The sequence below is a fragment of the Plutella xylostella genome, chromosome 8, assembly GCF_932276165.1.
Source record: "Plutella xylostella chromosome 8, ilPluXylo3.1, whole genome shotgun sequence".
NCBI lineage: Eukaryota > Metazoa > Arthropoda > Insecta > Lepidoptera > Plutellidae > Plutella > Plutella xylostella.
In genome coordinates, this window is record NC_063988.1 from 7,385,463 (window position 1) to 7,408,565 (window position 23,103).

The window sequence follows — 23,103 nt, forward strand, 5'->3', positions numbered from 1 at the left end:
CAACAGTAAATGTAATTGTCAAATTTGACACTTGACCAAAAAATCAGGAAAGTGAGTGATCGAAATCGAGTTGCTACGTTGGTTGACAAACTTTAATAAAAAACATACATAGAAATAAGTGATGGCAGACAAAAGGAAAACTAAAAAACGTAAAGAGGTAAGCCCTACTTTCGTTCTGTTTATTTTACGTCCAACAAGAAAATGCCACGTGTAGTGAAGTTAAACCGATTCTCCAGGTCCTCCAGCTGTGTATTATTTGCTTTTGTACTTTCCTTTTATAGATTGAGGATAGTTCTTGATTCTGTTTCACACTTGAATGCAATTCGGCTAGTTTAGTTAAGATAACACTGATCGTGATGATACGGTATGTGCGCAATATTTTGATTTTGCCCTGTGACGTAGATGAACGTTTGTTGTTGGTTTGTTGCGCGCTAAATGGACTGTATCTAAACTACGTAACTACTCCTTAGACCTTCCGAGGGATCCTTCTGAGGGACTTAATTATAATATCCCTACTGTTGTCATTACCATGTCAATTCCAATTTACTTATGGTGAGCTATAATTTGGTGTACATGTATGTACCTACATAGGTATAGTTAGTGCAATACTCGCATGCACTGTTGTAAAGCTTGCATGTAATATCAATATTCATCCACTGTACCTAGTATCAATTAAAAACTAACAATACCTACCATCAGTTCACTCTTATTAAGTATAACTTTTTTACAATTTAGACACACCTCTTTCCAAAACAAGTACTTTGTGAAAATCATTGTACACAATGAATTAGGGAAGACAGGAAGTAATTTTTAATAGCAATGTAATTTAAACCAAAGTATGTTCAGTAATTAAAATCATGCCATAGTATTTTAAATTTATAAACTTTTTGTATTTTTTTCAGCGTAAAAAGGTTTGAAATTTTACTGTTTTCTGGTTGATCTCACCTGTGTTTTAGCTTATACAGTCATTTCTTAGAACACTTGCTTTGACTATAAAGTTATCTTCCAAAAATGGGCAAAGTGTGAAACTAATACAGACTGACTTCCTGACTTATCCCATGCACAATCTAATACTAATACAAACTATAACTCTGTTTAAAATGTCTCGCTTTAGAGAAGAGATACTAGGAAAACATACATATATACATAGCATGATATTTATACACCAAATTTTTTATAAATAGGTATGGGAGTGAAGAGATACTAGCATACCATAGCAAGCTCAGATAGTAAACATTGCAAGGAAACCTGCACTGCTTTATTCTACATGATACTAAATTAAAAAATAAATAATAAACATGTGGAGGCATCTCACACACAGCCATCCGACCCCAAACTAGAACCTGTGTTACGGGTGTCGGACAGCTGATATATCTACACAAATGCATAGATAGATACATACTAAATATAAATATCAACACCCAAGACCCGAGTACAACTATCTGTCTTGAAACAAATATCTGCCCCAGCCAAGAATTGAACCCGGGACCTTCAGCATAGCAGTCAGGGTCACTAACCACTACACCATTCAGCCATCGATTGTAAATCAATGTCAATTGTTATCAATCTATCTTAGAGATGCTTTCCAATATGTGGACAACTTACAAGTCCCCTCTATCTTTCACATAATCATGATACTACATTTCATAGATTTGTAAACCAACATTATAACTAATAATAAAAAAAAAACAATAATAAGACACCGGGTTTGAGTTATGAGCACTTGTGTTTGCCCTGTGTATAGGTTGTTGTTTATGTATAACATAGTCATGGGCAATGAAAAAGTTCCACTCACAAAATGCCGACACCAAAAAACCCCAATTTTTTCAAACATTTAATTTAAAATTTGAACAAAATATTGCCGGTTTCAGTTGGTAATATCCTGCCTGATGCTCTGTAACATTTATTTATTTATTTAATTCTTTATTGCACAAATATAAAAATACATGTACAAAAGGTGGGCTTAATGCTAAGATCATTTTCTACCAGCCAACCTACAGGAGGTGCAGGAAAACAAGTACAAAGATGTGCAAAAAAAAAAAAAAAAAAGTATGTAAGATTAAAAAACTAAAAACTAAATAGTCACTTAATAATTATCTTAATATATAATAACAATACATTCAAATAATTATATAAATTTATAAAAGATAATAATAATATACATATAATATTAGGATACATAACTATAATATATACAAACATATAATAATATAATATCCAATATATATTACTTCAATGTTAAAGAAAGCCTCATTAAGCTAGCCTTTTTCGTTTCGGAGTAATTTGGTGCTTTTCTCAGTGGGACCTTTGTGAAGATATTTGAGCTGCCTAGCACCCATATTGCAGACTTTGTGTAGTTTGGTGGCCACATGTGAAATGTGTCCACACATTACACTTCATACATCATCAATAATAGTGTCTTAGTAAAAAAAACATAGATTTACAAAATATCAAAATTAGGAGGTAAAACTACCAAAATAATTAAAATACAGAATAACTTGAGTACACCTTCCTTTTTTTGTTGTTTCATAAGCAAAATGTATTCAAATATGATATTACTTTTTATCATCTCTTATCTTGGCTTGAATTTGCTATCCTATTACTATTACTTAATAACTAATATGGACATTAAAGTATAGCATATCAGATTTACAGATAAAAAAGTTAGATTAATGACTATATTATAAGTAATCAATTAATTCCATCCCTAGTTCAGATATAAATAATTTATATTATGTTTGTAGCATAGAAGCAATAAACATAAAATGTAGTGACAAGGTTCTAAGCTTTAAGGCAAACCCTTGGTGCTTGGTAAATATTAGCAATATTGGCACATTTTCATCGTACTCCATGTGGGTCACTAGTCACTAGACTCATTAAACTTGTGCGTTCGTTTATTGTTAGGCTGAATCAGCCCTCCTGAGACCTATTTTCATAAAACATCATTGCTACTCTATAAGAACTCGAATTTACCGTGGATCGCATCACGTGAAGCCTATGCTGACTACATTGTGTCTGTCAACAACTTATAGTGATTTCTTGCTATTCCCAGCGATATATTGCAGCGCGCACGCAGGGGCAGTCCTGTCAAAAAGTCGTAGTTGACACGAATGAAATAGACTGCTATTTGAATGTCAATTCGCAAATGTAAGTCCGCGACCCACGTAGCGCCGTGTCTTGGTAGTTATTGGTTCGTTCGACTGGGCCACTGCCCCACTTTCTCCGCATTCACTCTCGTTCTATTCCACACCATACTTTGGAGCAAGCTGGCTGTGTGACTTCTTGGGATAAGTGGTCTTTTCTTTAGTAGCTTATCTTCTAACAAAAAGTTTTTTTTGTAGTGTGTATTGTGTGGTTCACTAGTGTTTTTGTGTAGTTGCATTACATAGAGATGGTAAGTTTGTATCTAATTTGTTAATACTTATAAATAAACATTTCGATCGTTATTCATTCGAAGTCACCACCATTATCAGTATGCATAATGTTGGGGTATCCCCGTGCTGATGACGTATGCAACGTTAACAACGCGTTTCGCACATTAACACATTTTGTAAGTTAGATACCTTCATTGTCTACTGCTACTTATATACGCTATGATTTTTATACCTCGAAATATACAATAGATCGGTATAGTATTTATGTATCAATTTTACGTAAAAAAAGCCGTTACACACTAGATATAAGGCTTTTGTAAATTAAACACTGAATTAAAGCCTAACATCTACCGAGACTTCAGACTGAATCCCTTAGCTAGATAAATACAGTGCATCTGAATACACACATGTATTTGTATATACCTATATGAATCGCAAATACTGTAGTTGTTTATTTATAAACTAATTGCGAAGCGTTGTGCGTTCAACTTTACTATGGAAAGGTTACGGTTAAGGTCGCGCGGGCGTGATTCAACTACTGTTGTTTGTGCTCGCCTCCGATGAGGAAGTAGGTGATATGAGTTGGATGTGAGTATCGGTGTATCTGTCTGTGGATAAGTAGCTCGGAAACGGATTAAATATAAAGTTTTTTTTTTGTTTTTGCTGATAAGTAGGTACGTGACTTGATCGGGATGTGTATGTTAGCACAACAATAAATACTATTTGGTTCAATGTAACCAAAGTAGTAACCTATACTATAAATAAAGTTTACATTTAGTGGGTGTCCGGTACAAAATGACAAAGACCAATAACGTGATATTTCGCTCCGCTAATATGTTTACCGTAACGGATACAAAATAACTTGTTTAACGGTAAACGAATATGCATCTCATCTCATGGGATCACAGTAGCGAATACAGTCATTCCACGTTGCTTGTATTGCTTTGATTTGCATTTTGAATCTGAAAGACATACAGGATAAGACTATCAACAATAAAATATAACTTTTGTAAATAGTGATACTTACGTATCGTTATATAGGTAAGGTACATAGGTTCCCTAGCTCGAGACTGCGGGTCTATTTCTAAATACCACGTGGAGACAATGAGATGACTGTTAACTGTAAACAATTGTCTATGATATGTGAATCACTTTCTGCTGCGTGTAAGGAAATTACGTCGTATAAGCTATGTTTTCTGTCGGATACAGTACAGTTGCCAAAATAATGATCTCCTTGACGAAGATCCAACCCAGGCAAGGTAACAAAGAGAATTAAAGCTTAGGTCATAATTCCTACAAGTAAAAATATTTATTTCTTATACCTCGTTTACATTCAGCCGAAGTGAGCAGGGAAGTGGGCAGGGAAATGGGCAGGGCAGTGTGTAAACGCGATACTTCTCATGCCGCTGACATTGCCACTCGCGCTGCCCTGCACTCCCCTAAATGGCGGTTTTTTGTGCGGAAGTCAAAGGACCGGCAGCGCGAGCGGCAGTGCGTGTTTACATTCAGCTCCGACGCTCAGTACTCGCCGAGCGCCTGGAGGAGAAGGGAATGATAAACAACTCATACTTACTAGTAGAATTAGTAGGTATATGCATTAAAAAAATAGTTAAGAAGGTTGGTTGATGATTAGATAGATAGATAGATATAATATTCTTTATTTGTACACACACACATAAAATAAACTTACAAAACTTAAATACTAACAAATATCTACAAAAATGGCGGTCTTATCGCTTAAAGCGATTTTTTCAAGACAACCTTAGGGTGGAAGGATATTAGTTAGTTAGTAGTATTTATAAAGTTCTATTTCGATGGATAGATATCATCCACCATCGTCTACGACGAAAATTATTTTTTGTATTCGATATCTTTTTAACCGACTTCAAAAAAAGGAGGAGGTTCTCAATTCGTCGGGATCTTTTTTTTATATTTTTTTTTATGTATGTTCACCGATTACTCCGCCGTTTATGAACCGATTTTGAAAATTCTTTTTTTGTTGTATTGGGTTGAGCTCCCAGGTGGTCCCATTTTTTTTTCAGAATTTTATCTCACCCCCAAGGGTGGGTAAAGGGGTAAAAACAGGGTATGAATTTCCATTTTGGGCACATATTAACCGATTCTAATGAAATTAAGAACGTAAATATAGTTCTTAAAACAAAAAAATATGATGGTGACCTTGAGCTGATCTGATGATGGAAACGGAAGGCAGTCAGGGGAACTCCTCAACGGTATATAGCAACTACTTCGTGTTTAGGCTTGAATGATTCGTATTGATTAGTAGGACTTTTTGATATCATTTGCACCTTACTTTTGATTGAAAATTATTACAAATAAACTAAAAACTATTAAATAAAATAATAGTTAAAAAAATTAAAAAACCGACTTCAAAAAACCACTAAAATGTAAGAAATAATTTAAGGTTTACACAAATTCTACTCGTATGAGACAGTACAAATATACCTAAGCAGGAACTGTTCTTTTGACTCGTTACTCGTTCTTTTGAGTCCTTCGTCAAGTCGCGCGCCTTTGACTCGCGCGCCGCGCGCGAGTTGCCCCTACCGTATTTACCTACTTTTTTTGTCGTCAACTCGCTCGACTGTGAAAATATGTAGAGTCAGCCACAAAAGTTATAATTTATTATGCTATTTATGCTTAAGGTAACTACTTAAAATGTATAGGGTATTTTATAGGACTTTACCTTAAAATAAAACACAATATCCTTTCGGAGATGTATAATTTAAGATATAATATTCTAACTAGAGGTCGCGTTGTGGCGCGGGCTGCAAGCAGCCGCGCGGTGCTTTGATGCTTTTGGTTTAGGTGGGAGACAGTTTTCAGTATGAATTTCAGTTTCAGCAGGGTATTGACTTCAATATACCGTAGCAAATCTTTCTTGCGTTTTGTTATGTCTTAAAAACTGTGTTCACTATGATTTTTTTTATTATAGGGTTACTGACGATTTTGTTTGACGTGGGAAACAGTTTTTAGTATGAATTTCAGTTTCAGCAGGGTATTGACTTGAATATACCGAAGCAAATCTTTCTTGCGTTTTGTTACGCCTTAAAAACTGTTTTCAGTATGAATTTCATTATAAAAGGGGTACTGATGATTTTGTTTCAGGTGAGATACTGTTTTCAGTATGAATTTCGGTTAGAGCAGGGCTTTGACTTGACCATGACCATACCGTAGCAAATCATTCATGCGTTTTGTATTGCTTTAAAACCTGTTTTCAGTTCGATCGTTCTTTTCGTTATGACAGGGTACTGATAATTTTGTTTTAGGTGACCTACGGTTCTCAGTATGAATTTTGGTGAGATACGGTTATTCACTTGACCATTTTTATGGGGTTAAATTTTCTCTTGAAATCTAATTTCAGTATTAATATAGGTATAACGTAGATAGGGAAGCATTTAACGTAGCTGAAAAATGATTTCAGTATGAAATTTGGTAACAGATGGGTATTGACTTTGCCATAATTTAACGGATATTTCTGGCATTAGGGTTTATATTTAAAAAAAAAACTCCACAGGAATGTTAATATTTGCCTTGAAAACCATTTTCATTGTGAATTACGGATAGTCTTCGCACAAATACGGTAGAGAAACTGATCCTATATGGTAATTTTATGGTTTCGTAAACTTTTCTTACTTACTTTCGTTAACTTATCGAGCCGACATAGTTTTGTGTACAAATATTGGGTTCTTAACACCTCATTAAAAATCGGACTCACCTCCATTCGCGCGTATTTCTAGCTTCTCAAATTATTAGTTTACTCTGTCCTGAATAGAAAATTTTTCATAGCAACGAAATTTACAGGCTTTTTTTGATTCATTAATTTCTTATGTGGGTTTGCTGTTTAAGTAAGTAAAATAAAGTGCGTTTTTAACATTAAAAGAACTATGCTTTACTTAAATTTAATCCATAATTGGTTGCACACGTATGTATGGAACTATAAACGCGCCCAAACTTACACTTTGGTTTTTCATTTTATTCATTCAAGTTATTTCTTAGCCACAATCGGCCCTCAGGTTATATAGTTGTGTTGACGAGGGTTTGAGTAGTGTTGCCTCGCTTCGCTCGGCTCTCCAGGGTTTGAAGTATGGTGGTTCGCATTGTTTAGCCTCGCTTCGCTCGGCTCCTCTTTAACGGTTAGGTTATATTACTTAAGTTGTATTGCCTCGCTGCGCTCGGCTCTTCAGTGGTTGTGGTATGATGTTTTGAAATGTTTAGCCTCGCTGCGCTCGGCTCTCCAAAGTTTAAGGTATCGTGGTTTTTAAACAGTTAAACAGGCAGTTGGTGATTAAAGTACTTTAGCCTCGCTTCGCTCGGCTCCTCTCCAGGTCTCGGATGGTAGTTTCGGTTGTTTTGCCTCGCTTCGCTCGGCTCTTCGGGTTTTAAGATGTTGATTTCAGTAGTATAGCCTCGCTCCGCTCGGCTCTCTAGATTTTGGATTGATGGTTTAGGTTGTTTTGCCTCGCTTCGCTCGGCTTTCCACTTCCTAAACGGGACTTTTCCCGTAGTTTTTCTTTATTGATATTAATAATAATGATACGTAATGCCTCGCTTCGCTCGGATTTCTTTTCTTTATGGCAGGGTTACATGTCGGATGCCTCGCTGCGCTCGGCTGGTTTAATTTTGGTATAGCTTGTAGAAAGACTAAGGCCTCGCTGCGCCCGGCACTTAAACTGTGGTAAAGTAGATTTACATTTTGTATGTTTTAAGGGAAAAATATTTTTTCCCCTAAAAGTGGGGAGTTTTTATTTTAAATAGTAATTGTTTGTATTTATCTTCACAAATGCGCCATATACCATAAATCTGTCTGACCACTTCAAAGGGGTGATATTGCTAATGTTGGTAATTTTTTCTACGTTTTTAGGGAAATTTTTTTTTTTTCCCTAAAAGTGGGGTGTTTTTATTTTAAATTAAAATTCTATGCATTTAACTGCACAAACGCGTAATACATTCGAAACCCCTCAGACCATCTCAAAGGGATACAATTGCATATTTATGTTAAATTTCCCATTATATTAGGGAAATTTTGATTTTTTTCCCTACAAGTGGGGAGTTTTTATTTTAAATAATTATTGTTTGTATTTATCTACACAAATGCGCCATATACCATAAATCTGTCTGACCACTTCTACGGGGCGAAATTGCTAATGTTAGTAATTTTTTATACGTTTTTAGGGAAATTTTGATTTTTTCCCCATAAGTGGGGATTTTTTATTTTAAATTAAAATTGTATGCATTTAACTACACAAACACGCTATACTTTCGAATCTCCTCAGACCATCACAAAACGACAAAATTGCATATTTATGTAAATTTCCCATGTTTTTAGAGAAATTTTGTTTTTTTTTCTATAAGTGGGGAGTTTTTATTATTAATTAAAAATCTATGCATTTAACTACACAAACGCGCCATACATTCGAATCTCCTCAGACCATCACAAAACGATAAAATTGCATATTTATGTATAATTTCTCATGTTTTTAGGGAAATTTTGTTTTTTTCCCTAAGAATGGGGAGTTTTTTATTTCATAAGAAAACTAAATGCATCTACCTACACAAACGCGCTCTACAAGTCAAAACTGTCAGACCACTCAATACAGGTGAAATAGCCTTAAAAAAAGTAAAATTTCTCTTTTACGAAATGGCTGCCACTTCATCCGCCATTTTGATTTTTGCAGTTTTTGGAATTTTCCCATGAATTTCACCATATATCCAACCATGTAAAAAGAAAAACATCACCCCACTTCCCCCCCTTCTGAGAGATCAATTCACCTCAACTTGAATCGACGTCGAACTTTTTCAAAAATATAATCTGCCGTATTTCTCAGGGTTGCCAGCCGAAAGGGATAAAAATAGTCAAATGTCATTAGTATGAGCTTTCCTGACTAAACTGCATCATTTTTTAAAATCCAAAACGGTAATTTCTATTTTTTATGTTTTTGGGGAAAATCTCAAAATTTTCCTTAAAAATGGGGAAATTTGATTTAGTAGGTATAGTCTACTCAACAAACTACACAAATGCGCTATACAAGACAAATCTTCCCAACCACTCTAAACATGTAAAAAAAACAATCAAAAATCGTGAAAAAAAGTCACTTTTACAAAATGGCCGCCTAAGCAGTCCGCCATTTTGTTTTTTCAAGTTTTCGGAATTTTCCCATAAACTGCACCATACAACAGACCGTGTACAAAAAAAATCATAACCCCACCTGCCTCCCTTCTGGGAGATCAATTCACCTCAAGTTGGGTCGACGTAAAAAAATCCGAAAAAATATAATCTCGCCTATCGCGCAGGGTTGCCAGTCGAAAGTAATAAAAATGGTCAAATGTCATTAGTACGGGTCTTTCCGACAAAACTGCATCAAATTTTAAAATCAAAAGTGGCCATTTCTACTTTTCATGTTTTTGGGGAAAATCTCGAAATTTACCCTGAAAATGGGGAAATTTTTTTCACATGGCAACTCTACTCGTCAAACTACACAACCGCTCCATACAAGTCAAACCTGTCAAATGCCTCGAACACAATAAAAAAATGCTTTGAAAATCCCCGAAAAAACACGTTTTTATAAAAAAATCTCCTCTCCCCCCGCAATAAAAAAAAAATCATTTTTTGGAATTTTCCCTTAAATTTCATCATGTGCTCCACCGTTTACAAAAAACAGCATCCCCCCACCTCCCCCCCTTCCGGGAGATCAATTCACCTCAAGTCGGGTCTGACACGCCCTAAACTTTGCTTCACTGCAACTCGGCCGCCATTTTGTTTTTTTATTTTTTTATATTTTTTTTATAATCTGTCAGACATTCTTAACACACCCTCAAAATATAAAAAATGTATGGTCACCAAAAAAGAGGAGCAAAAAAAAATTTTTTTTTTTACAACTTTTTTTAAAAAGTCGGATTTTTTCTCTACTCACCCGAGCACCCTGTACATATCCCTAAAACATTGTTATATCAAAAAATGGCTCCTTCTGGGAGAACAATCATGTCAGTCAGTCAGTGGTAATCCAGCTTTATATAGTATAATAACTAGAGGTCGCGTTGTGGCGCGGGCTGCAAGCAGCCGCGCGGTGCTTTGATGCTTTCGGTTTAGGTTGGTGTCTGTTTTCAGTATGAATTTCCATTTCAGCAGGGTATTGGCTTGAATATACCGTAGCAAATCTTTCTTGCGTTTTGTTACGCCTTAAAGACTGTGTTCACTATGATTTTTTTAAATTAAAGAGGTACTAACGATTTTGTTTGACGTGGGAAACAGTTTTTAGTATAAATTTCAGTTTCAGCAAGCTATTGACTTGAACATACCGTAGCAAATCTTTCTTGCGTTTTGTTATGCCTTCAAAACTGTTTTCAATATGAATTTCTATATTAAAGGGGTACCTACTCATAATTTTGTTTTAGGTAGATATACGTTTTCAGTATGAATATTGGTTTCAGCAGGGTATTGACTTGAACATACTGTAGCAAATCTTTCTTGCGTTTTGTAAGGCCTTAAAAACTATTTTCATTATGAATTTCAATATCATGTCGGTATTGATGCTTTTGTTTTTGTTTTCAAAACAGTTTTTTAAGTATAATAATCGGTCAGCTGGCTTTACTTATAGTATACCAAATTTCTGGCGTTTTCCTTTGTATTCAAATTTGAGTGAAGAATACTTATGGCTTTATGCTTATGATTTTCTTATTATGAAATGTTGCTATTATAATTACTTTAGTGGTATTCATTTCGCCTTAAAAATATCAGTAGGAAAATTCAGGTAGGTATACTTTACAATGACGTAGCGGATATTTCTGGTGTTCAAGTCAAAGACGCATCCAAATATTCGGACCATCTCCCAACACTCCATCCCGTACTCGTACTCAAAAAAATTGGTTCCTGTTACGGATTGTCTCACACAAATACGGTAGAGAAAATAATCTATATGAAAAAAAAATAGTTTCGTAAACTTTACCTAGTATCGAGCCGACATCGTTTTGTGTACAAATATTGGGTTTTTTAAAACCTCATAAGTCTGAGTCACCCCCATTCGCGCGTTTTTCTAGCATCTCGATTATTAGTTTACTCTGTCCTGAAGAGAAACTATTTCAAAGAACAGAAATACACAAGCTTTTTTTTTATTCATTAATTTCTTACGTGGGTTTGCTGTTTAAGACTTTTTACTTTTTTACAGAACTATGTTTTACTTCAATTTAATCCATTATTGGAGCTATAAACGCCCAAACATACACTTTGTCTTTTTTTTTATTCATTCAAGATATTTCTTAGTCACAATCGGCTCTCAGGTTATATAGTTGTGTTGACGAGGGTTTGAGTAGTGTTGCCTCGCTTCGCTCGGCTCTCCAGGGTTTGAAGTATGGTGGTTCGCATTGTTTTGCCTCGCTTCGCTCGGCTCCTCTTTTACGGTAAGGTTATACTTAAGTTGTATTGCCTCGCTGCGCTCGGCTCTTCAGTGGTTGTGGTATGATGTTTTTAAATGTTTTGCCTCGCTGCGCTCGGCTCACCAAGGTTTGAGGTATGATGGTTTGGATTGTTTTGCCTCGCTGCGCTCGGCTCTCCAGTCAAACTGGCAGTTGGTGATTAAAGTAGTTTAGTCCTCTCTAGGTCTCGGAATGATAATTTCGGTTGTTTTTCCTCGCTTCGTTCGGCTTTGCAGTTACATAGGCACTTGCTGTTTATTGGGCTTTAGCCTCGCTTCGCTCGGCTCATCGGGTTTCCGTATGTTGATTTCAGTAGTTTTGCCTCGCTCCGCTCGGCTCTCTAGGTTTTGAATTGATGGTTTAGGTTGTTTTGCCTCGCTTCGCTCGGCTTTCCACTTCTTAAACGGGACTTTTCCCGTAGTTTTTCTTTATTGATAATAATAATTATGATACGTAATGCCTCGCTTCGCTCGGATTTCTTTTCTTTATGGCAGGGTTACCTGTCGATCGGATGCCTCGCTGCGCTCGGCTGGTTTTATTTTGGTATAGCTTGTAGGAGGACTATGGCCTCGCTGCGCTCGGCACTTTATCTGTGGTAAAGTTGATTTACATTTTGTATGTTTTTAGGGAAAACATTTTTTCCACTAAAAGTGGGGAGTTTTTATTTTAAATAATAATTGTTTGTATTTATCTTCACAAATACGCCATAAATTTGTCTGACCACTTCAAAGAGGTGAAATTGCTAATGTTGGTAATTTTTTATACGTTTTCAGGGAAATTTTGTTTTTTCCCTATAAGTGGGGAGTTTTTATTTTAAATAATTATTGTTTGTATTTATCTACACAAATGCGCCATATACCACAAATCTGTCTGACCACTTCAAAGGGGTGAAATTGCTAATGTTGATAATTTTTTCTACGTTTTTAGGGATTTTTTTATTTTTCCCTATAAGTGGGGAGTTTTTATTTTACATAATTATTGTTTGTATTTATCTACACAAATGCGCAATATACCATAAATCTGTTTGACCACTTCAACGGGGTGAAATTGCTAATGTTGGTAATTTTTTATACGTTTTTAGGGAAATTTTGATTTTTTCCCTACAAGTGGGGAGTTTTTATTTTAAATAATTATTGTTTGTATTTATCTACACAAATGCGCCATATTCCATAAATCTGTCTGACCACGTCAACGGGGTGAAATTGCTAATGTTGGTAATTTTTTATACGTTTTTAGGGAAATTTTGATTTTTTTCCCTATAAGTGGGAAGTTTTTATTTTAAATTAAAAATCTATGCATTTAACTACACAAACACGCCATACATTCGAATCCCCTCAGACCATCTGAAAGGGATAAAATTGCATATTTATGTAAAATTTCCCATGTTTTTAGGGAAATTTTGTTTTTTTCCCTAAAAATGGGGAGTTTTTATTTCATAGAAAAATTGAACGTACCTAAACACACAAACGCGCTCTACAAGTCAAAACTGTCAGACCACTCAATACAGGTGAAATAGCCTTTAAACATGTAAAATTTCTCTTTTACAAAATGGCTGCCACTTCATCTGCCATTTTGATTGTTGCAGTTTTCGGAATTTTCCCATGAATTTCACCATATATCCAACCATGTTCAAAGAAAAACATCACCCCACCTCCCCCCCTTCTGGGAGATCAATTCACCTCAACTTGAATCGACGTCGAACTTTTTCAAAAATATAATCTCCCGTATTTCTCAGGGTTGCCAGCCGAAAGTAATAAAAATAGTCAAATGTCATTAGTTTGAGCCTTTCTGACTAAACTGCATCATTTTTTTAAATCCAAAACGGTTATTTCTATTTTTCAGGTTTTTGGGGAAAATCTCAAAATTTTCCCTAAAAATGGGGAAATTTTATTTAACTGGTATAGTCTACCCAACAAACTACACAAATGCGCTATACAAGACAAATCTCCCCAACCACTCTAAACATGTGAAAAAACCAATCAAAAATCGTGAAAAAAAGTCACTTTTAAAAAATGGCCGCTAAAGCAGTCCGCCATTTTGTTTTTTCAACTTTTCGGAATTTTCCCATAAACTGCACCATACATCAGACCGTGTACAAAAAAAATCATCACCCCACCTGCCTCCCTTCTGGGAGATCAATTCACCTCAAGTTGGGTCGACGTAAAAAAATCCGAAAAAATATAATCTCGCCTATCGCCCAGGGTTGCCAGTCGAAAGTAATAAAAATGCTCAAATGTCATTAGTACGGGTCTTTCCGACAAAACTGCATCAAATTTTAAAATCAAAAGTGGCCATTTCTACTTTTCATGTTTTTGGGGAAAATCTCGAAATTTACCCTAAAAATGGGGAAAATTCTTTCGCATGGCAACTCTACTCGTCAAACTACACAACCGCTCCATACAAGTCGAACCTGTCAAATGCCCCCAACATAATAAAAAAACGCTTTGAAAATCTCCGAAAAAACACGTTTTTATAAAAAAATCTCCCCTCCCCCCGCAATTAATAAAAAATATTTTTTTGGAATTTTCCCATAAATTTCATCATGTGCCCCACCGTTTACAAAAAACAGCATCCCCCCACCTCCCCCCCTTCCTGGAGATCAATTCACCTCAAGTCGGGTCTGACACAGCCTAAACTTTACTTGACTGCAACTCGGCCGCCATTTTGTTTTTTTATTTTTTTATATTTTTTTTATAATCTGTCAGACATTCTAAACACACCCTCGAAATATAAAAAAATGTATGGTCACCAAAATGGAGGAACAATAAAAATTTTTTTTTTGTACAACTTTTTTAAAAATGTCGGATTTTTTCTCTACTCACCCGAGCACCCTGTACATTTCCCTAAAACATTTTCATATCAAAAAATGACTCCTTCTGGGAGAACTACTATGTCAATCAGTCAGTCAGTGGTAATCCAGCTTTATATATTATAATAATAATAGGTATAATAACTAAGGATTGAGTTCTGGAACCGGTCTCAGCGCTGAATAGCGAAGAGATTCGTTCTAGAATTCAATCCTTACCATTGGAACCATATGTGGGAACTTGTAATTGGCTAGTAGCTGTTTACCTGATATGTTCATATTGTGTTGTAGCTGTAAGTTCTCCAAATATTATAAAATAAAATAAAATAAAATAATAATCAACAACAAAAAATTGGCTTATTACTTATCAACACTGTAATTAATGTAACTGCTTCGCATTAGGAGTAACACTAAAACGACGTCACTAAAACAATGATGACGTTTAAACCCTTTAAACCGGTTTTTGCAACAAAAACTTGAAGGACATAGCTATGACAGGTAAAATCAGGCAGACAGGTATAAGGATGAGAGAGATAGCAATCTTGGGTATCATGCGTCATAGGTCACATCCCCTTTTGCCTCATTCCGCACTTCCAACATAGGCTTTATTGTCCCGAAATCAAAGCATCTACTTTAATGGCGACTGTCTAGTCGGTACCTTCTTATGCTAATCAGCCAGGGGACAATATTTAACTATATTTTTTAGTTTCAATTCGTTTGCATCTGACCGTACTTTACATGTACTTTACATGGGCACGCGAGTTGATGATATAAAAAAACAGTAGATGCCAACTCGCGCGGCGCGCGACTCTAAGGCGCGCGACTTGACGAAGGACTCGTTCTTTTTTGAAGTTGGTGCCATATTTCTTCAGATTACTTTGTCACCGCACCAACATCAAAAAAGAACAGTTCCTGCTTAGGTATATTTGTACTGTCTCATACGAGTAGAATTTGTGTAAACCTTAAATTATTTCTTACATTTTAGTGGTTTTTTGAAGTCGGTTTTTTAATTTTTTTAATTATTATTTTATTAAACATCGAACATAACTTATGTATTGCATAAAGAGACAGCGCGGCCGCTGTAATTATTTCGACGTCTGCCATTGCCGACATTTGAAAGTGAAGTGAGTGGTAGGGCAGTATGTAAACACACACTCCTCTCAATCCTGCCACAGGAGTATTTAGGGAATTATTGCCGGCAGCGTGAGGGGCAGCGGCAGGGGCTGAATGTAAACGAGACATTAAAATTACAATAAGAATTTTCTAATCCTAATTTAAACAGTTGCATTGAATGGACTTAACTATACTAACCTGAGATTTAGTTGTGAAAATTAATTTATAAGTAGGTACATTACAATTTCGTAGCAATAAAACAAATGTGCTTGTTGATTACAAACTTGGGACTGCCAAGTCTCAATCTGAATTAAAAAAAAATCCCAGACAAATCCATTAAAAATATATGTACTGAAATAAAATCAATTTTGCCTGCGTGAAATTTTAATTTTAATAAAGTTGGGTTTACTGATGTTATCATGAACTGACTAGGTATACTTTCTTACAGTTAAATGTGTAAAAATTCGTAGCTTACTTACATTTGTAGGTATGTAATTTAAGTAAGTATATTTTTATTCCACGTGATTTATAATATACATCTACGTGGCTGTAGACTGTAACAGCACCTGTGCAAACAATGAATTTCTTGATATGTTACTCTTATTAATGTGATACTACAATATATTTGATTACGAAGTCTCTTGTCTAATATAAAATCGTTGCCAGCCGATTTAATATTTTATTATTTACGAACAGAAACCTGGCGCAGCTAATCCTCTCATTATACTTAAACAATACCTACAATTTGTTTCAATTTAACAGAAGTGTACTTAAGTGTTTTGTTGAGCAGGTAGAAAGAAATATTTAGTTGTTGCGAGACAGATGGTTTCTTACGATCAGTTACTAGCGGGCCGCGCGATAGATTCTTCGTGCTTCGCGCTATTTTAAAACTGTTAACCAGCTATTTAAAGTACAAAAGTGTATTTTGAGCAGTTTAGATTGTCCTAGAAATGGGCATGTGAGAATCTTTGTGCATGATTCGCGCGATATCTTGTGTGGTGATCGAAATAACAATAAAATTCGGCTGAAGTAGTCCAAAAGAATTTATTGAGTTCAGTGAACTGCAGCGTTGGCGCCGTGTCAAAATGCATCCTTTGTTTGGTGTATTGCAAGATCCCACTTACGACTATTTGCCGAGTGAAGACGACGATTCGTATGTAAGATGTTGTTTATGGTTATAAATTATAATTACAGCTACAATGTACAGTATACTTAAAATAAATCCACTACACGCACGCCAAGACACAAGAATAAAGTAATAATTTACAGTCAATTATGGACTGGGTCTGGGTGTCCTTCAAAACTGGAGTGATTTTAATTCATGCGTGGTATGCGGCTTTGTATAGCAGAGCCCTCGGTCCTTGGTTCGAATCCTGGCTGAGGCACATGAAAAATTGTGTATCGGATTAATTTGAATCAGTTATTTAACTTTAGGAGCATAATATTATGAAATATAAACAAAACAACTGTCGTGTAATTAGTGATGGAAATGTTTATGTTCCTACACATTATAGAGAGTGAGTGCAATGTAGCATCGTGTCGTCAATATGATTAATCTGGCACGTGTTTTTAATCACTCGAGCGTCGTCGCAAGTCGTTAAGACGACCAACAGATCTTTACAATATACCTAGTATATACTCTTCTTATAAAATATGTCCTAAAAACTACAAATCTCGTGGTATTTTCAATAAAAGTTTTGTAAGTTTTAAAATTTTGCTGATGACAATCTACCTAGGGTCTGTTATTGCCTGTGCCGATTAGCAAGGCCATGTTGTACCTACTTTATATTTATTACCGACTAAGCAAGGGTCCGGATTAATACCCTGATTACACCTACCGAGTAGACTGGCCGAGACATTATCCTCGGCCGAGCACTCCGTCAATTTACATGTTATTCACCTGTCGAGTCGAGGATCGGCCGAGGATCCTGCCTCACCATTCTCACCATTCACTCGGTAGGTTTACCAAGGGTACAAGGACGCTCTTCTGTAGATAGCACCAACTTTGAGTCATAAACGCACAAACAGTCTTCCTACTCGGTGTTTTTCAAGTATCTGAAAGTTTTTTAAACTAAACCACCTTATTTCCCGTCCCTCCCAGGAGTACGGCGAGCAGCAGGAGTCGGAGAAGCCCACGAAGGCGGAGTACGCGGTCGCCAAGTGGCTGAAGGCCAACGTGCCCACCAAGAAGACCAAGTTCCTCAACCACCATGTCGAGTACTTCACCGGTAAGTCCCACTACCCGTACTAGAGTATAGCCAGAGTTCGGTACACTCAGAAATAGACAATCTTGTTGGTTAATGGTCGTCCACACTATAACTAGTATAAAGGGTGTTGCAATATTAATAATAGTTATACTAAGCCGAAACCTACATGTGCGCGAATTTAGAAATTCTGATTTCATTTTCGGGCTTAGATATACCATGCTGCACACGAAGGTTTCGGTTTCGGCTTAGTATATCCTTTTTGCAACACCCTGTATAGTAGGTATAGTGTGGACGACCATTAACCAACATGATTGTCTATTTCTGAGTGTACCAAAAGCGCCTTCCAAAATAAAAATATCATCATCATCACGGACAACTGAGTTTTGCAATCAGGTGGATTTTCATTCTCATTCTTTCGCGGCAACTAGTTGCGTATAATCTTTTGTATTCCTTAAAGGTAGTTAGCAGATGTAACATTTCAAAATATGAATTCACAATTAGGTGCAGTATTATCGACGTTAAATTCCCAGAAAAACATAATGCTTGGAGTTTTTCAGATCTATATTATCAAACTCAATAGCACAAAGTTTATAAGGTCTATGTATTGTAGTCATCTCAAATTATCAAGCATAGTTATTGCCTGAAAAGTGATAAAATAAGATGAAACCTAATTTTAAACAGTACGTAGCTAACGACTAGCGTGCTGAGTGGAAAGTATTTCAAAACTGTGGCTATTCCTATGCATTTCTATAAATATTGTGTCTCGTATTTCGTTTATTTTGGGGTTTCTGAATGCACTCGATAGAGCGAGCCGTTTCTCATTTAACGCAGAGGTGAGATATTTCACTACATTCGTGATGCAAGGGCATAACATTTACGAAGTTATTAGTGTCAAATTCAATACATTTTGAATCCGAAATCGTTATCAAAACAAGTTCGCGTTTTCTGCTGATAGCGCAATTTCGAGTTTTAATTGTTCAATTTAGTGTTCAGGGTGCATAAGTGTTGATAAGTCATAATTTCTTACACTGTAGTATTTTTTAAGCTTGTTATTTCTATGTACAATGTTATGATTCCATGACTCTTTGACCTCTATCTTATGTAGGTTATCACTAACCTATCGAATATTGATACGTTTTACTCTGTAAGCGATTGGTTTCACTAGATTTGTTTTTATGCGTAGCATAATGTTATTGTATTAATTAGTAACGCAATGCTTCTTACGTTTTGCCCCTTCCATTATAATATTGGAGTAACTTAATAAATACAACAATAGCATGCCCGAAAAAGTAAAAAAAATGTATCGTCTATGGATGGCCCTCTCCCAAGGTTCCTGTCCTTGCATTTGCCTAAGTGATTAAATTTCTAGTTCATCTAATTAACTGGTCTAAATCAGAATTCAATCAAAAATAAATAAGCAGCTGGTGTCTATAAAGTTCGCTAAACTATTAAATTATTATTATAAGTTTAATACCATGGATAAGGCCTCGTCCTCTCGCTTGTGGGCAACCTCTGACTATACCCCTTCGGGGATTACAGTCGTGAGTGCATATGTATGTATATGTAATACCAACTATATCAAACCATACCAACTATAACAAAAGCTTACAAACCCCTACTTCCAGGTGTGAAGGCGGTAGACGCGCTGCTGACGTCGAAGTGGGCGTCGGGCAAGACGCCGCTGTTCACGACGCGGCATGACGTGACCGACTTCCTGCATCAGATGCTGCTGCACAAGCTGTTCCACAGGGCTAAGAAGGTAAGCCCGTTTATACTGTACTAGCGATTTCCGGCGGCTTCGCTTCGCCTTAAAAAGTTTACCCGTGGGAATTCCGCGAGCCTATGTGTTAATCCAGGGTGTCAGCTATCTCCATACCAAATTTCGTTAAAATCGGTTTAGCCGTTATGGCGTGAAGACGTAACAAAAATACACCCATATACTCACAAACTTTCGCCTTTATAATATTAGTAGGATTTATTGTCGAGTGGCATGGTTCAATTCTTGTAACGCGCTCAATGTGAAGAGGGCTGTTTTAGGTACTTTTCGAGGTGCGGGCGTAATGAGTGTAGGTAGACCGAGCGAATTAAATTTAGCTTCTTCATGGAATTTCAAAAAGGCGTAGAACAAAAGTTTTCAGAATGACTCCCAAATACACCTTCTTTCGGCTTAATATTACAACTCCCTGAATGACAATCAGTAGGTTTTACAGTTTGATTTCAGTTAAATAATTCGTCTGATTTCAGTTAAATAATTATAGCATTCTATGTATTTTCAGGTTCCAGTGAGCGAGCAAGAACTCAGGGGCAAATCGAAGAAAAAGGAGAAAGAGATTGAAAAGGCTAGCAAGAGCGGAGACGAGAAAGATGACAAGAACGCTGACGGAAAGGTAAATTAACAGCAATAACCACTGATAAATTTTCACTCTGAACAAAATATTTCCGCTCTCATGGGCGGAAAGTGATACTTTTCTAGCGATACCGGAATCATATGAAACTTCCGTTTTTACGCAGATTTGCGAATTTTAAACCGAATCATTTACGAAACGACGGAATAATGAAATGAGTAATTCAGAGGATACAACACTTTGATGTTCTCGATATCTTTTACTGTGTCTACTCGTCTCAAAACTATTTACTTCTTACCAATATTCGCTGGAGCATATCTCAGTCACTGGCATTCAAACTGACTAACCGTATTGTTATCTTGTCCGCAGGAGCAAAAAGATGCCAAAGAGAAAGAAAAGAAGAAGCGCAAGATACGACTGGAGATGCATTTAGAACAGGTAACATACAATTCCTACTACATTACCACGTAACTTGACCGAAATGGCCAACCTGTGCATGTGCAATTATGAACGAATGATAAAAAGATAATTTGGGATGCGCTCATGCCGCGCGGTTTTGTCACTTAAAATGTAAGAGGTTCTAAAGCAAAGTATTTAAAACTGTGTAGGTAACGCTGAGTTGCAGAAGCTAATGTCGGCATTTAAACTATATATGTATTTTATACTTTATACTGCCATAGCAAGGCATCTATGCATTTATGGTCATTATAAATGTACTTTTCATTTAGTGCATGTTTTTACAATCATTTTAACCGTACTTAAAACTATGTACTGTTTGTAAACTTTCGCGCAAAATACATTCATCTGAATCAACACAACATAATCTTCAAGTATAAATATTTTAAATTCCAGGTGTTCCTAGACACGATGGACGCGTACGTGTGGCTGTACGACCCGATGCCGTGGTACTACTGGCTGTGCGGGTTCCTGCTGGTGCTGGGGACCGTGGCCGTGTGCATGTTCCCGCTATGGCCCGCCACTGTCAGGTATGCACCTTGTGTCGCAGGTGTTTAGGTTCATTGTCCTGTGCCGTGGTACTACTGGCTGTGCTGTGGCCCGCTACTGTCAGGTATGCACCTTGTGTCGCAGGTGTTTAGGTTCATTGTCCTGTGCCGTGGTACTACTGGCTGTGCGGGTTCCTGCTGGTGCTGGGGACGGTGGCCGTGTGCATGTTCCCGCTGTGGCCCGCTACTGTGAGGTAATGACTTTATTTACTTGTTGTTTGGGTCCTATCCTATATCCCGTGGCACTACTGGGTATTTTGTCTTCCACAGTCAGATTATAAGCCTTGCCCATACCCAATGCCCATGAGATGCATGATCAAGGCATTATACCTGCTATCGTCAAAGTTATGTGCCTATACATTGGTCTCCGTGCAATCTGTATTAATAGGTAAAATAAAAGTTTTGTTATAACCAGAAACAAACCAATTCCTCTACCTAAAAGCTCCTAGACTCAAATGCTATGCTACCGGTAGCCCGAGGCATTGAAGCGGAGCTTAATCACTAAAATACAGACCCATTTTATCTATCCGTCTCTTTCGCTCATCTAAATCTAACCTCCAAAAACTCTCCCTTACAGAAAAGGCGTATACTACCTAAGCATAGCGGCCGCCGGCTTCCTCGTGCTCATCATAGCGCTGGCCGTGCTTCGAGTGGTGGTGTTCTGCTGCGTGTGGGTGCTGACCCTGGCGCGGCACCACCTGTGGCTGCTGCCCAACCTCACTGAGGACGTCGGCTTTGTGGCTTCTTTCTGGCCGCTTTACCATGTGAGTTATATCGAAATGTAACAAAAAATACAGGTTTAAGAGGCAGTATAGACAAAGCTACGCTTTTAGAGAGATAGCTCTGTCCGTCCGCCATTTTTCTACAGTTTCTAAAGCGCACGCGTCAATAAACGCCGCTATTATAGCGCAAAACAGCGTCGCTAGCAGAAAAAATGGTGCGCCCGCTATACCGTAAGTAACAGTATGTTAGCAGTATTGAGACAGTATTGAAGCGGCGGCGGCTCCGTGTGGTGGTGTTCTGCTGCGTGTGGGTGCTGACCCTGGCGCGGCACCACCTGTGGCTGCTGCCCAACCTCACTGAGGACGTCGGCTTCGTGGCATCTTTTTGGCCACTTTACCATGTGAGTTATGATATCAGTAAAACACAGATAAAAACTCTTTTAGTGAGATAGCGCAGTCCATCCGCCAATTTCGTATAGTTACTGTAGCGCACGCGTCAATAAACGCCGCTATTGTAGCGCTACGTATCACAATTGATCCTAAACAGCATCACGCGTAGAAAAAATGGTGCGCCTTTTATACCGTAAGTGATAGTATGTAAGCGACAGTATTGAGGCGGCGGTGGCTCAGTGCTGTGCGTGGTGGTTTGACAGACGACTAAAATACATTTCACATTTGGTAAAAATCCACCTTGGTAGTTTAGGTACCGATGCTAGACCCATTGTCACGTGTTTGGAACAAATGAAAAGTTGCCTTAGGAAAGTCCAGGGGTCTGGCTTGACTGTGCAATACAACTTTGCGGCCGATTAGATAGTAATCGCCATTTATACAATAAAACGAAAGCGTGGTTGAATGTATCTTAAAAATATTTTATTTTTTTACCAATTTTATCAATAAATCTTTCATTCCGCAGTACGAATACCGCGGCCCCGGCTCGGAGAGCGAGAAAGCGTCTAAAAGCAAGAAGAAGAAGAAGAAGGAGAAACATTCCGACGACGAGGAGGAGAAGCGGCCGCTCGTGAAGGAAGAACAGAAGCCGCAGGAGGCGGCGGCGCCGGCGGCCGAGGCGGGCGGGGGCGATACGGCCAAGTTAGTTGATATACAA

At 37.2% G+C, this 23,103-nt stretch overlaps 1 protein-coding gene across 4 annotated transcripts in view; it reads left to right on the plus strand.

Annotated features, from left to right (window-relative positions):
• Positions 1-23,103, plus strand: part of LOC105385621 (translocation protein SEC62) — a 24,904-nt gene continuing 1,801 nt past the window's right edge. The window contains exons 1-9 of one of the 4 annotated variants that reach the window (XM_048622389.1): positions 14-157; positions 903-911; positions 17,822-17,948; positions 19,553-19,686; positions 20,204-20,314; positions 20,642-20,710; positions 21,125-21,258; positions 21,854-22,040; positions 22,912-23,087. In XM_048622389.1, the coding sequence (XP_048478346.1) occupies positions 122-157; positions 903-911; positions 17,822-17,948; positions 19,553-19,686; positions 20,204-20,314; positions 20,642-20,710; positions 21,125-21,258; positions 21,854-22,040; positions 22,912-23,087 (983 nt within the window). In that variant the 5' untranslated portion in view covers positions 14-121. Of the gene's footprint in view, positions 158-902; positions 912-16,571; positions 16,878-17,821; positions 17,949-19,552; positions 19,687-20,203; positions 20,315-20,641; positions 20,711-21,124; positions 21,259-21,389; positions 21,471-21,853; positions 22,041-22,911; positions 23,088-23,103 lie in introns of those variants that run through there. The other 3 variants (XM_048622388.1, XM_038114921.2, XM_038114920.2) reach the window with 3 other exon arrangements.